This window comes from Eublepharis macularius, chromosome 5, assembly GCF_028583425.1.
Source record: "Eublepharis macularius isolate TG4126 chromosome 5, MPM_Emac_v1.0, whole genome shotgun sequence".
In the NCBI taxonomy this organism is placed as follows: Eukaryota; Metazoa; Chordata; class Lepidosauria; order Squamata; family Eublepharidae; genus Eublepharis; species Eublepharis macularius.
The window spans coordinates 13642935-13658398 of NC_072794.1; the positions used below are offsets into that span (position 1 = coordinate 13642935).

Consider the following 15464-nt stretch of genomic DNA (forward strand, 5'->3'; position numbering starts at 1 on the left):
GGCACTGTTTTGTGTTCATGGTGTTAAGGAAACAAATACATCCAGACCACCAAAAACAGAAGCAGAAACGGAATTGCCAAACTGCCTATTTGTACACCCAGTTTAAAAGGGGATAAGGAAGTTCCTGGCAGGAGAAGAATACCTGTTGACCATGATGGGGAAATAGAACCTCTGTATTCAGAGGCAGTTTACCTTTGAAGCCCAGTGACTGGGCAGAGGGCAACCGCAAGGGAATCTTGCTGCCCTACTTTATGGGTTTTGCAACACATTACATCAGTCACTGTTGGGAACCAGATGGTGAGAAGATGGAGCTTTGATCTAGCAGAGCATTTCTTAGGTTCTGAACCCGGCTGTGTTTTGTTTGGGGCTCGTTTCCTCTGAAGCATCGGACACAAACCGCAACATGTGCAAGGAAAATAAACTGGCGCTGAATCGATTACTGGTAACTGAGCACTGCATTTTATTTTTATAAGCATACACAGAGTCCTGGGTTGGTTCCCCGGTGTTGGGAGAGGCTGTTCTCTGCTTGAGACGCCACATCGCTGCTGCCTGGCAAAGGAGACAAAATTGGGCCAAGGGTTTGACTCTGCCGAAGGCAGTTTTGTACGTGGTAAAGGGGAGATCTGGCTGGGCCAGCCTGAAACGCTCATGTCTCTCTCTGCTTAAAAAGGGAATGCTGGGGCTAAGAATTGGTGCACTGTCTCATAATTTTAAAAATACATTTTCAAACCGGGCCGAAGGGCAGGAAAAAGGGCAAGAGGTGTTCCTGCAGGATATATTTTGGGCTATTAGCAGTGATCGCTAAAAAAAGGACCCTCCATGTCTACCTGGGATTTTTAAAAAAATCCTTTCCACTTGGATAGCCTCCGGCAAACAGAGATGTTGCTAGCTTTTGCATGGCTTCACAGCCCCACTCTGGCATAAAATTCAGAGTGGACCTGGGCTACAGTTTCAGCATAAACTACCTCACAGGGTTGTTGCGAGGATAAAAGGTAGGAGGGGGCAACCCTGTAGGCGATCCTGAGCTCCTTGGAGGAATGGCAGGACATTAATGTGTAGACAGACGGTCTTGTGTTTGCTGTTTGGAAATCCCTTAGAAGTATCTGACCGGCTACAGACAGAGACATTTGGTTTTACCCAGTGGGGCAAAGATGCTCTGGATTATGGAGTGTGATCCTTACAGTCTTACAAGGGGTCAATTAGTTCTTGAATGCCTCTGCAGCAACACAAACTCTGGTCTCAGAGGTCTACACCAGAGTTGAATCTTTCCCGGATCCTGTCACCTTCCGAGATAAGACATTCCTCATTTCTTGCGTGACCCCGTTCCAGGGCTTCCCATGGGGCTGCAGGAGGCCAGACTCAGCCGAAAGCGTTCGGTGCATCCTAGGGACGTTGTAGCTCTCCTTCTCGGGTGTCACTCTGGGACTCTCTGAAGAGGTGATGTTGCTGCTGGCTGGTGTGGTGAGGTGGGACTTCTGCTCAACATACGGTGGATACGAGAACTCGCGGTGAATCTCTGGCCTCGGCCTTGGCGCAACCACATTCTTGGCATTGTTGAGATGAGCAGCAGGTGTCTCACTGCCGTGGGCTGAGTCGTTTTCATAGAGGGTATGGGAGACCTCCCCTTCGCTGCGCCATGCAGCTTTGGATGCTCGGATCAACACGTGGGTCACCGTAATGAGCAGCACAAGAATGCCTGAGGACAGGATGCAGGCGCTGGTAATCCCCGTTTCAACCTCGAAGGAGACCAGCATGAATATGGAGATGGCTGGGAGGAAGGGAAGAAGCATGAATAGGGCCTTGGGGTGAGTTTGGCATTCTTGCATCTTAATGCTAATGCACTAATTTAGCTTGTGGAACTCACTGCCACGGGATGTGTTGGTGGCCACTGCCCTAGATAGCTTTAAAGTGGGCTTAGGCGAATTGAAGAGGGATACATCTATCACTCATTATTATGAGATAGCAAAACAGTCGCTCCGTTCTCAGAGGCAGTATTCCAGTATATCCATCAGTAGAGGGCAATGTAGAATAGCTGGAAGCGAGATACAGGTAGGCCAATATGTCTAACACAATTTAAGTGTATTAGGTAAAAGGTAAAGGTAGTCCCCCGTGCAAGCACTGAGTCATTACTGACCCATGGGGGGACGTCGCATCACGATGTTTTCTTGGCAGACTTTTTGTTAGGGGGTGGTTTGCCATTGCCTTCCCCAGTCATCTACACTTTACCCCCAGGAAACTGGGTGCTCATTTTACCAACCTTGGAAGGATGGAAGGCTGAGTCAACCTTGAGCCAGCTACCTGAACCCGGCTTCCTCCAGGATCAAACTCAGAGCCTGGGCTGCAGTACTGCAGCTTACCACTCTGCACCACGGGGCTCTTTTAAGTGTATTAAATATTTAAAATAATATACTTGTAGAATTTAATCAAAGGCCTAATGATTGTCAGCAACCGCAATGCATGAACGAAAACACTGAAGGGTGGGAGAATATTTAGTACTTAGCAACCTGGAAGGTTCGTGCTGCATAATCTTTATTTAAAAAATGAAAATGGAAAATTTCAGGACAGGGACTAAGAGGGCTAGATCTGCAGCCCCCACCTCCACCCACTCCACCACATAGACATCTACTGTCATTGTGGAAGTCCTTCAAGGGAAAAGCAGATAGCATTTGAAGGTAGGCAGAAAGAGTAATAAAGAAAATAATTAACTCTGTAATAATAATAATAACATTCGATTTATATACTGCCCTTCAGGACAACTTAACGCCCACTCAGAGCGGGTTACAAGGTATGTCATTTCCCCCCCACAACAGAACACCCTGTGAGGTGGGTGGGGCTGAGAGAGCTCTGAGAGAGCTGTGACTGGCCCAAGGTCACCCAGCTGGCTTCAGGCAGAGGAGTGGGGAATCAAACCCGGTTCTCCAGATTAGAGTCCTGCTGCTCTTAACCACTACACCAAACTGTACCTAGTTGACGGCTGGCAAAAGCTCCCATCTTAAATATTGCTCAACTGGTCACAAGATATTTTATAAAAAAAAGTGTTCTCCTGACTACTCCCCTCTCCCCAATAAATTAATGTGTTTTAATGTTCTAGTCTAGTTGAAGTAAGTGGCAGCAAAAGGAAAGAGAAAGCTAATTCAAAGAAGGACATAGGATTATTTTGGGGGATACAAAAGTGTCTTCCTGTAACGGAAGATCAAGCAAGCACTCAGAATCTGTGAACTAGTTGCCTGAGTGACTTTAACTGATATATAGCTGCTTCGGTGGGGCCGCTTTGGTTCAATGCTATGTTGCAGAAGATGGGAATTTTACAGTGAAATCCTAAACAAAATTAGTCGAATCTAAGTCCATTGAAATCAATGGGATTAGACTGGAGTAATGCTGTTTAGGATTTCACTGTTAACCCTTTAGCCCATGTCCTTTTCCTGACACCTGCCAACTAGCCGTTGTTCATGGAGAAAAAAACAAATTTTGTAGGGTGTGTGTATTTGTGCGTGGGAAGGCCTGCACTGTGGCCATGATCCAAATCCACATGCCACTCATCAGCAGGGCTTTTTTTCTGGGAAAAGAGGTGGTGGAACTCAGGACCGCACAATGATGTCACTTTGGGTCAGCTGGAACAAGGGAGGAGTTTTTTAAAGTTTAAATTGCCCTCGGCAAAAATGGTCACATGGCCGGTGGCCCCGCCCCCTGATCTCCAGACAGAGGGGAGTTTAGATTGCCCTCCGTGCCGCTGAAGCTGAAGTGGCATGGAGGGCAATCTAAACTCCCCTCTGTCTGGAGATCAGGGGGTGGGGCCACCGGCCATGTGACCATTTTCAAGAGATGCTGGAACTCCGTTCCCCCGCGTTCCTGCTGAAAAAAAGCCCTGCTTACCAGTAAGGAACACTGGGGAAATCGATCCATGGCTTTCCCCCATGTCTTCTCTGGTTTGTCCCTCTAAGAAAAAGCTCTAGTTTGGCACCGGGGTGATATGCTTTGGCCCCGACAGCAAAAGAAAACCCCCAACTTGCCTGCGAGGTAGGCAGAGACTCCGCAGCAGAAGAGACCCACGGCGACGTGGCGGACTTTGCGAGTATCCAACAGGAACCAGTCAGCCCTGTGAGATGGCCAAGAGCAGGAAGGAGGGTTACCCGTTTCTTTTCAAGCACTGGATTTCATGGACTGTGTTCACTAATGCAGGGCTGGCTTGCCCGGGATTAGATTATTGGGGGGGGGGCAGCGGAGATACTTCTGTGCACTTCCTGGGGGTTCCCCCAGCAATTTCCCCCAAACTTGCTTTGCTACACTGTTTTGGAAGAGATTGCTAGAAAACCTGGGTAGTTGCTGGACAGATGGGAATGTCTGGATCATCCCGTTTCTGCTGGTGGACCTCCTGACATCAGTGGCATATTCCCTGTCCCCATCCCCCATGGCAGCCATCTCCCGACCACAGGGGGAAAAATGGTAATTTACACATCGCTATAGTGGCATAGCAACCCACCCCAGCTTTCTTTTCTTTTTTAAAAGTAGGTCTCTAGCCTTTTTCATTACAGAGATAGAAACAGAGCTGGAAGATACCCTAAGGGTCATCTAGTCCAACCCCCTGCACAATGCAGGAAATTCACAGCTATATTCCCTTTTCCTTTATATCTCCACAACAAAAGGAGCTAGCGGCTTTTTTTTTTTTTTGCAAATTCTGAGAACCTGATGGACAGACATTATGCATTATTATTATTTACTTCATTTGTACCTCGCCCTTCTCTCCAATCGGGTCCCAAAGCAGCTTACATCATTTTCCGCTCCTCTATTTTATTTTCACAATGACCGTGTGAAATAGGTTAGGTTGAGAGTGACTGACCCAAGGTTACCCCACAATTTCCATGGCAGAGTGGGGCTATCCTAGTCTGACACTCTAACCACTGTACAACATTGCCTCACAGTGAGTTTTAAAAAGTTGAAAAGCCAATGGCCACTGCAGGGGAATGGGCCAGGGAAAATTTATTTATTTATTTATTTATTTATTTATTATATTTTTAGTCCGCCCTCCCCGCCAGGCGGGCTCAGGGCGGAGTACAACATTTCAATTTACATAAATAACATAAATGTGAGTGACCTGCCATGTGGAAGCCGTGTTTTTGCCACTCTATGTGGGCAGCTAAAGCAGCAACAAGGAAGCCAAGCACGACTATCCCTGCATGAAAAACACTTGTGATTTTTACAGGTGAAACACAATCTCATGAGCTTCTTCTTGGTTCAATTAAAGGATTTATTTCATGTCACTTCTTTCTTGTGTGAAATAAACCCACCTTTGCAGTTGAGCCATTTTCCATTTCCTCGTGCCAAATTTTCCCCTGTAGTAATGTATGCATCTTTAAAGTTTTTTTTCCTTTCTTTATGAATTATACATCGTGTAGAAGAAGCCCCAAAGAAACTGTCTCTGTGAAATATAACTCGGACAAACTGCAGATGCCAAATGAGTATTGATGGATTGTTGAGTTTGTTGTTAAAACAACGTCACATTAATAAACGACACCCCCCTGCCCAAACAGATTCCCCTCATCTCCTATTTGGCATTTCAAACAAGCTAGCGCCGGCATCTCAGTCAGAAAATGGCGAGATGGGGGTATGAGGTCTCTGGGGCAGGCGCTGGCCTCTGGATTAACTTTGTTTTGAAAATTCATCTTTTCAGGGAGCCACGGCAGATTTTGGGAACGCTGCCTGCTGCTCCCCCCTCCCCATTCATTCTCCCTGAGCATAGAAGGGGCTTTGTTTGGGCAACTGCACAAGAGGGGAGGGGAGGGGGATTAATGCGGGGTGAGCACAGACTTTGTTTGCAAAAGTCCAGAGCGTCAGGGTTGGGGTGGATGGGGCGGGGGGGAGAAAATCTGAAGCTGTAATTTGGTATGACAGCAACCGTGTGGGAAAGATGCAGAACGTGAGCGAAGGCTTTAATAAGCCCTTGCCCGTCTCAGCCCCCAGCGTGCTGGATTCAGACGGTGCTCGCTAAAATAACTGTAACACTGACGGGATCGCCATCTGTGTCTGTGTCACTGTGTGGCGTAGCAATGCCTCACGATGGGGCCTAGAGATCAGTCCCAGCATTGCAGCTGATCTCCAGACCACAGAGATCAGTTCCCCTGGAGGAAACAGCAGGGTAGACTGTATGACATCATATCCTGTAGAGGTCCCTCCCCTCCCGAAACCCCTGCTCTCCCCAGGCTCCACCCCCCAAATCTCCAGGAACTTCCCAACCTGGAGTTGGTAACCTTAGTGCAGAGTAATACAAGCAGGCCTGCGTACTCTTGTTTTGCACAGGATGTCGCTCTGGATACTCAAATCCACTTCTGGTTCTTTTTAAAAGTCAAGTTCCTAGCCCTTACTGCATTGTTCACACACATCTTTAAGTATATCCGCAAGACGTGCAGTGGGGGCTTAAGCCTTTCTTAATCTTCTTGCTATTCCTCATCAAAAAACCCAGAATAAATTCTGCATAGCAGTAAACACATTCGGCGTATATTATGCAAAATAGGACCACTTTTGAAAATGGGAGCCCTGTACTTCCGATTTCAGTTGTGTCCTGGAGCAAAATTCAAATACTTTTTAAACTTTTAACTTTTTATTCCTTTTTTTAAAGGAATACTTTTTTAACTGCCTCTGTGAGAGCCAAGCTACAAGTGGCGAAGGACACTTGAACGGCAAGTAAACAGACTCACGTGTATTCCTCCCTGTTCACTACGTGATCAAGTGGAGTGCAAGTGGAGCGCAAGTGAAGAGGGAGGAATACACGTGAGTCTGTTCACCAGCCGTTCAAGTGTCATTCGTCACTTGTAGCTTGGCCCCGAGAGAACAGTCTAATGCAAGGAGAATGTTTCTTCCATTTTGGTAAATGGCTTATAAAGAGACTGCAGTCAGAGCCATCTTTAAGATGGGGCCTCATCCTGTCCTCTGCTGCAAATCCCTTCAGGGTCCCCAATTGTTTTTTGCAGGAGCAAAAGATGGGCCCTGCTGGATAACTGCAACACTTTTTGGCGGTACTTCTGTGCAGGATTTGGGAGCATCACTCCTTGACTGTATAGAGATCTCTCCTATCTAGTAAAAGAAGTTGATGGGCAGAGCAGGAGGGCAAACATCCTTTGTGTTTGTCTGCAGTCAGAATCTTTCTTTTTGTTCAGAGGAGATCCCAGCACTGAAAATGGAGGTTCTGTCATGTATATTGAAAGACGTCTCTGTGCAAAACACATCTAGTTAAGCATTACGATTGGAAACGGGTCCTTTTGTGTGGTGGCTCTCCAATACACTCTCCTGCCTACTGCGTTACTGTCTTTTAGGTGCCCGGATCAAGAAGTTTTTATTCCTCGGAGCATTAAACAATTGATTGTGTGGGCACTTTATTCTCTGAGTGAGTTTACAGCTTATTTTAAGTTGTTGTCTCTTTTTATTGTGATTTGATTTTTACAATTGAGGTTGTTCTTATAATTGAGGTTGTTCTTCTTTTGAATATATTGAACTGAAAAGCAGAATTCAAATGAGCTTAACTAACATAACTAAAGCTAGATTTGGGTCCAGAAGCACCTAAAAGACCAACAAGATTTCCCGGGTATGAGCTTTCAAGAGTCAAAACTTCCTTCTAAATGTATCTCCCTAAATGAAGGGAGCTTTGACTCTCCAAAGCTCATACCCTGGAAGTCCAATTGGTCTTTAAGGTGCTTCTGGACCTGAATCTTGCTCTGCTGCAGACCAACATGGCTACCCACCTATAACTAAAGCTGATGTTCCTCTTTATAGGATCCTAAGTCCCTTATAGGGCAATTGTAGGCATTTTCCTTTGTTACCTTTTTATTCCCCCTTTTCTCTAAGGAGCTCGGGGCAGCAGACAAGATTCTCTTCCCCATCATGTTATCCTCACAACAATCTTGTGAGGTGGGTTAAGCTGAGAGAGAGAGAGAGACTAGCCCAACATCACCCACTGAACTTAGCTGAGTGGAGAATAGGAACCCAGGTCTTAGTCCTACATTCTATCCACTGTACCTCATTGGCTCTCTATGCAAATCTACTAGGAACCAAGTACCGCTATGTTCCCCCTTACTCCCAGGTAAGTCTACATAGGATCGTGGCCTCAGCCATCTATTGTTGCTAAACATGTCAACCCTGACCTTGGGCGTGCGAATGCAGCGTTTTCCAATCGTGCCTCTGCATGTAATGGGTGTTTTTCTTGTTGGGGACGAATGTGTTTTTGTTAATGATTTGGCCAAGTCATTCCTGGCTGAAGCTGGACGCCCAACCTGGAGAGCATCGGAAACAGAGCAAGGACAAAATGGACAACAGCCAGGGCTTTTTTTCAGCAGGAACGCGGGGGAACGGAGTTCCGGAACTTCTTGAAAATGGTCACATGGCCGGTGGCCCCGCCCCCTGATCTCCAGACAGAAGGGAGTTGAGATTGCCTCCGCGGACAATCTAAACTCCCCTCTGTCTGGAGATCAGGGGGGCGGGGCCACCAGCCATGCGACCATTTTCTCTGAGGGCAACCCACGGAGCTCCACCACCTCTTTTCCCGGAAAAAAAGCCCTGACAACAGCCATTCTGTGGAAGTCCAGGAAATCTGTAGCAGCCCATCTGTTGTCATCCAGACGTGACCCAGGAGAAAAGGGCATCCCTAAAGCTCCCTTTAACTTTTACATTTTAGGTAAAATGCATTTTATAATAATTGTATTTATGTGTATGTAATTATATCTGTATTCTTGCATTTTTTTCCTGCTCTTAATGGTTAATCATTCATTCATTCATTCATTCATTCATTCATTCATTCATAAAACTTCCTTAGCTGGTTATGCGGGGGCAATTCCTACTCACCAGAGGAAGGTAGGTCAGGCATGGGAAAGTCAAATTGCCAGCAAACAGTAATATTGGTATTGCTATAATTAAAACCTAGAAGCACAAAGAGTTGCAGGCAGAGGGAACAAACTGGAGATCCCAAACTGTCCTCTAGGAGTCCATAATCTCACAGGCCCACTCATGCTTAGGGTTGTCAACTCCAGGTTGGGAAATTCCTGGAGATTTTGGGGGGTGGAGCCTGGAGAGGGTGGGGTTTAGGGAGGGGAGGGAGCTCGGCAGGGTATAATGCCGAAGACTCCACCCCAGAAAGCGGCCATTTTCTCCGGAGGAACTAATGTCTGTCAACTGGAGATCAGTTGTAATTCCAGGAAATCTCAAGCTACCACCTGGAGGCTGGCAACCCTGCTGGCCTATTACCCCCTCCCTTTCTACATTTCCATCTTCTCGCAACAGGTTGTGCCTCTCAGAGCACGCTCAATCCTCCTCAGACTATTTTCCTGAGGTTTTAAAAATTATCTTGGTTAATTGACAGAGTCCTATTTTTCTGCATGGATGAAAGGATCCCCCAAGTATACCAAGACAAAAAAACCAGGCTGCTTTGGAGACTGGGGTGTGTCACTACTTTACTCTTGAGCATGGTAAATAATTGGCTTGTATCTTGCCTTAGGTTCCTTCAACCATATAAAAAGGAAGAAAGCTTCCCAAGAAAATATTGGACAAAAATACATGAAGAAATGCAAAAGATATTAAAGTTTTGCTTTGAGCTGAACCCTAAAAATATGTTATTAAATATTTTACCTAGTAATATTATAAAAGCAGCCAGCAAGCTTTTAAAATATATGACGACAAGCAGTGAGAGTAGCATATGCACCAAAATGGAAGACAGAATCTCGTCCTGATGTGATGGAGCGGATGAAAAATTCTATGAATATGCGTCTGTGGCCAAATCAACTTTTTATATACACAATAGACCAATCTTAGAATCTCAGGAAAAATGGAAACACTTTTTTGACTACGTAGTTGAAAATTAAGAAAAACTAAGAATAGCTACTACCAAAGTAGACCAACTGTAAAAATTAAGATTATAAATTTTTGAATATAAAATATTGAGTGTATGTAAGTAAGGGGAAGGAGAAGAGAAATAGTTTCTAGTATAATATGCGGTTATATATTGTTTCTATTGTCCTTACCGGTTTTATCCTTCCAAATAAAATTTAAAGTTGGAAGAAGGCTCCTTACACTGGAGGAAGTCTTCAAAACTTTGCTGAATGGCAAGGCAGGGTACTAGCCAGTAGTACTCAAGGCCAAAGCAAGCAAGGCCAAATGAATGGGCCAGACGTTTTCTAGGTCAACAAATGGCATTCTCTCCTAAGGGGATGTCTTTGTAGAGGATCCTGACTAAGTGCCTAGGGAAATCCCATCTCCGAATCACAGCAGTGACAACACACAGGAAACACGGTGATGGCCACTAGGCCAGATGGCTGATAACGGGATTCGCTGAATTCCTCGAGAAGAGGTCCCATAATGGCTGTTGCTTGCGATTGCTAAACGGAGCTTACATGTCCAGAGGCAGTGTACCTCAGTCACCAGGAGCCATGACTTGCTTACAAGCTTTTCAGGCTGGCCACTATTTATTTATTTATGTCATTTATAGTCCACCTTTCTGAGACTCAAGGTGGGTTACGCAGTGTGGAAAGAAGGACACAGTATGGAAAGAAGATACCTGGTTAGATTGACTACTAGCCTAATCTAGTGAGTGATCATTACTACCGATTTTTGTCCTCCATAATTTGAACATAGCATCAGGGCCAACCAGACCAACAGGACCTATCTTAACACAAAGACAAGTGTTCATGTCCTTTTATTTTCCCCCCCTATATTGCAATTGAATATTAAAGGTAATTTGTAACCTCATTGGGGTCTGGGGCCTATTTCCTCTTTTAGATGGTGCTGTCTAAATTCAGTCTGAAGAAGTAGTGCTGGTCTCTTACCCTGGTCAGCAACAGAATCTGGCTTTTAAAAAGCTGTTGTTTCGTTGGTAGCAACCGGTTCAAACAGCCCAGTCAGATTCCTCGAAGAGCGGACCAGACGTATCTTTCAAACGTGTTTGGAAAACAGCATCTGCTTGCTCAGCAGAAAAAAAATTCCTACAGGGAGCTGTAATTTCTATGTGCATTAAAAATCAAGCCTCCGTCTCCAAAGAATTTACAGTCTTAAATAACTGTGGGAAGGAGAAGCTGGGAAAATGTAGGATGTAATATCCTAATGCGGGAGCTACAGAAATATATGTATAGAGGAAGCCATATAAAAATGGGGATGCCGTCGAACCCAAGGTTAATTTCAAAAAAATAGTTTTCTGAAGATTTTGGGTTTGTCGGGGTGTTTCGTAGCTGCTTTTTGGCTCTATATAAGATCCTCAAAATAAATGATGATAAATGATAATAGTATTAGTGTTGTTACTATGATGATGAATGGCATGATTTCTGGGTTTTCCGGCCCACCTTTTTGTACGTAGTTCAAAGCAACTAACTTCATATGCCTGGTAGAGTTTAGGGAAGCAAGGGTTAGAACTGGACAGGGAAACCAAGGTTCAACTTGCCACTCTGTTAACAAGCAGACCTTAGGCCTGTCTCTCTCTCTCTCAGCCCAACTTACCTTGCAAGGCTGTTGTGGGAACACCTTGATCCTAAAAGAAGCCAGGGATGGTTAACCCTTTCTGATCCAAAGCAAGTGTACATCTAGGTGCTGCCTGGATGGGAGAGAACCCTGCCGGGAGTCCTCACCCACCCATACCCAACTCCTAAGTAAAATGCGTATATTTATTTAAGACATTTTTAGCCTGCCTTTCTCTGATGAATGGGCTCAAGGCCGATTACAACGGAATTAAACATATATGGGAAAACCACCCTTATCTCAGAAGCTCGAATCCTCCGAGTTCCATTCTTTTTCAGCGCCTGCCCCAGTTGCCAACCCTGGGGCAGAGAATAGCCTAGGTGAGTCTAATCTTGGCAGATCTCAGAAGCTAAGTGGGGTCAGCCTTGGTTAGTAATTGGATGGGAGACCTCCAAAGAAGGCCAGGGTTGCAGAGGCAGGCAATGGCAAACTGCCTCCGTTAATCTCTTGCCTTGAAACCCCCAGCAGGAGTCGCCATAAGTCAGCTATGGCTTGAGGGCACTCTCCACCACCGCTAGGGAGGTTGAGCAGGAGGAGGGACCTCAGCAGGGTATAAGGGAGAGTCCAGTCTCCGAAGCAACTACTTTCTCCCGGGGAACGGCCCTCTGTCGCCTGAGACCAGTTGTGGTTCCGGGAGCTCTCCAGACCCCAGCTGGAGGTTGGCCACCACACCCGCAGTACGCACCTGTCCGGCCCCAGCGCGCCCCCTGGCGGCGCGCCCCGCTCCACGCCGCAGTAGCCGTGCAGGAGACTGAGCAGGAGGCAGCTGAGGCTGAGCACCAGGCAGAGCGAGGCCAGCACGGCGGCGACGGGCAGCAGCACCCGGCCGGCCCCCTCGGGCAGGCCGCCCCCGCTGCCCCCGGCCCGGCTGCCCGCCTGGATCTGGAAGATGAGCATGGAGGCCAGCACGGCCATCAGGCCGGCCACGGTGCCCAGCAGCAGCAGCGCGCCCAGGGCGCGTTGGCCGTAAGAGGCGGGCGTGGGCATCGCGGAGCTCGACGGCCCCGGGGACCGCGCAAGAGCGGCGGCGACTCCGGCCAAAGTTTCTCCCAAGCAGCGTCAGGACGGAGGACGCCCGGGCGAGGAGGCGGAGGGAGGGGAGGGACCAGGGGCGAGGGGAGGGCGCTCGCCCCCCCCCCCCAGTTTGCCTCCTCCGACGGCTCCAGGAGAGGCGCGGGAGCCCAGCGGGGGGCGTCTGGCCTCCAGCCTGGCTGGGAGGGGGCGGGGGACGCCGCGGCCCCTCGAAAGGAGCCCTCCTGCTGCCGGGCGTCGAGGCCAGACCGAAGCGGCACGGCCTGGATTAGGCGCCGTCCGCTTTGCAGTCGTCGAAGTGAACTTTTTGCACCCATTCGCGTCCGTTTGCACCGTCGGGACCGACTGGATTTCCAGAGTTTGCGCTTTTGAGAGTCAAGACTTTCTCGGAAGCTCAGATCCTGGAAATCCAGTGGATCTTGATGGTGCGACTGGACCCGGATCTTGTTCTTCTATTGCAGGGAGGCCAATACGCTACCCATTCAAAACTATCTTTTCCCATCCATTCTTCCTGCAGATATGAGGGTCGCAAAGGCACCAAAGAGCACAGACTGCTTACTAGAGAGCAATCCGCCTTCTGAGTCGGGCTGGGTTTGCATTCGAGGACACTTGGCTAGAATTGCATCTACTGTAGGGTTGCCATTCCCAGGGCCTGGAGATCTCCCAGAATTACAAGTGATCTCCCAGCCCTAGAGATCAGCTCCCCTAGAGAAAATGATCCAGAGGAGTTAGCTGTGTTAGTCTGTTGTTGCAAAATAGTAAAGAGTCCAGTAGCACCTTTAAGACTAACCAATTTTATTATAGCATAAGCTTTCGAGAATCAAGTTCTCTTCATCAGATGCCTGATCAAAACTTTTTTTGATCAGGCATCTGATGAAGATGGTTAGTCTTAAAGGTGCTACTGGACTCTTTTTGATTTTCCTAGAGAAAATGGCTGCTTTGGAGGTTGGCCTCTATGGTATCATATCTTGCTGGGGTCTCTCGCTTCCTCAGGCTTTATCCCCAAATCTCCAGGAATTTCCCATCCTCAAGTTGGCAACCCCAATTGCCCATCTGCACATGTTTTCTCGGGAGCAAAGACACATTTAGCTTAGTGAACCACACTTCAGTAGGGAAACTGCACTGCGGGAACAAATTAGCAAGTGCTGCTTTAGGAACTCGAAACAATGGGTTTAAACTACAGGAAGGAAGGTACTGGCTGAACATTAGGGAAAACTTCGCCTTAAGAGTAATTCAGCAGCAAAATCGCCTGTTTAGGGACTGGCCTTCAAGGAGCAGCTGGACAAAAACTTGTCAGGGATGCTTTGGGCTGTTCCTTCATTGGGCGGGGGTTAGACTAGATGGTCTGTAAGGCCCCTTCCAGTTGCCCTCCTCTGTTGCCCCTTAGGTGGGCTCCTGTGCATTAAACTCAGCTGCAGGGACAAACAGAAATCTCAAGGCACTGTTGTGAATGAGTGGGGAGACTTTGATTGTATGCTTTTGAGTTGTGCGTAGACACTTAACAGGTTCGCTTTTGATGGTTTGCTAAACCCCACCGTTTCCTCTCTGGGTGTACATCAGTATGGCAGCAGACTGAGAATGAACTTTGTGCATCTGATGCCCATAAAGGCAGATGCCATGGCCGATCGAATCGGCATCAAGGTGTTGCAAGACTCTGTTAATGCAAAGAAAAACACCTAGTGGGACTTCAAAGGGATGAGCTCAGGTACCATTTTGGAGCTCTGTCGTAGAATGTGGAAAGAAATGGGATGAAGAACTGGTGCCATTTGGTGGTGGCTATTCAGCCGTTCATTCCTTGTCGTTCCACTCAACGTGTTACAATGGAGGCACAGTCGGCATTAATACTAACAATTAATGGATAACATTTTATTTTAGCCCACAAATAGTTTCCCAACGTTTAGTTTTGAAAATGCTGCTCTCTCCCAATACTGTCAGGAGGTGGTGCGATGATAGCTGGCGCCAGAATAGAACCTGGAGGAGAAGAGGCAGAACTTAGAAGATTCTGGAACGCCCAGGGTGGAGCTGGGATGAAAGTAGGCAAATCGAGGGGCGGAGCTAAGGTTGAATCTGACTGGTTAGTTATGGGATGGGTCTAGCGGAATTGAGGGGCAGAACATAGTGGGCTCTGGATTTTGCTGATTTGTTCAGGTTCTCAAAGCAAGGCTTGTTTGGCCGAACCAGTTCAATGCCATGGGGATCGCGTCACCTGATCCATAGCTGGTTAAGGAAAAGGAACCGGTTGTGCTCTGCAGTTAAGCTCAGCAAAGGCCACGTCTGCCTCCATTCAAGAGGCTGTGCTTGGACTCTGTCCTGCCCCCATGCTCCTTAACATCTGTATGAAACCGCTGGGCTGTTACCAGTATGCCAACAACACTCAGCTCTATCTCACTCTTCCAGCTCATCTCAGGGAGGATGTAGAAACCCCAGACTGGTACCTGGAGACAGTTTTGGGAGCTACAAGTGACGTCTTACACAGGTTGGACACTTGTCAGCTTCCCTCAAGTTTTGATGGGAAATGTAGGCATCCTGGTCTTGCAGCTGTAATGGAGAGCCAAGCTGTAAAACCAGGACGCCTACATTTCCCATCAAAACGTGAGGGAAGCTGACAAGCGTCCAACCTGTGTCAGGCGTCACTTGTAGCTTGGCTCTGAATGGGGGCTAATAAAATGAAGCTTATTCCCCCGCAAGATGGTAATTCTACTGGTGAGCAGGTCTGACCTGGGATTTAAGGCGTCTCCTGTTAGATGGAGTTGCGCTCCTCTAAAGGAGCAAGCGTGTAGCTTGGGGGTGCTACCGGACCCAGCCCTGTTGCTGAATAAGCAGATGGCAGCTGTGGCCAGGAGCGCCTTTTACAAGCTTCGACTGGTTAGCCAGCTGTGAGCTTTCCTGGGCAGGAAAGATCTGGCCACCGTGGTACATCCCCTGGTAACATGTAAATTAGATTGCCG

At 47.5% G+C, this 15464-nt stretch overlaps 1 protein-coding gene across 1 annotated transcript; it reads right to left on the reverse strand.

Annotated features, from left to right (window-relative positions):
- Positions 1-469: 469 nt before the first annotated feature.
- On the reverse strand, positions 470-12479 carry TMEM221 (transmembrane protein 221). Its single transcript, XM_054981546.1, has 3 exons — positions 12170-12479; positions 4011-4096; positions 470-1768 (listed from the first exon to the last, which is right to left on the reverse strand). Exons 1-3 carry the CDS (start codon positions 12469-12471, stop codon positions 1248-1250), a joined length of 909 nt encoding a protein of 302 aa, XP_054837521.1. The 5' UTR covers positions 12472-12479; the 3' UTR covers positions 470-1247.
- Between the last annotated feature and the right edge of the window lie 2985 nt (positions 12480-15464).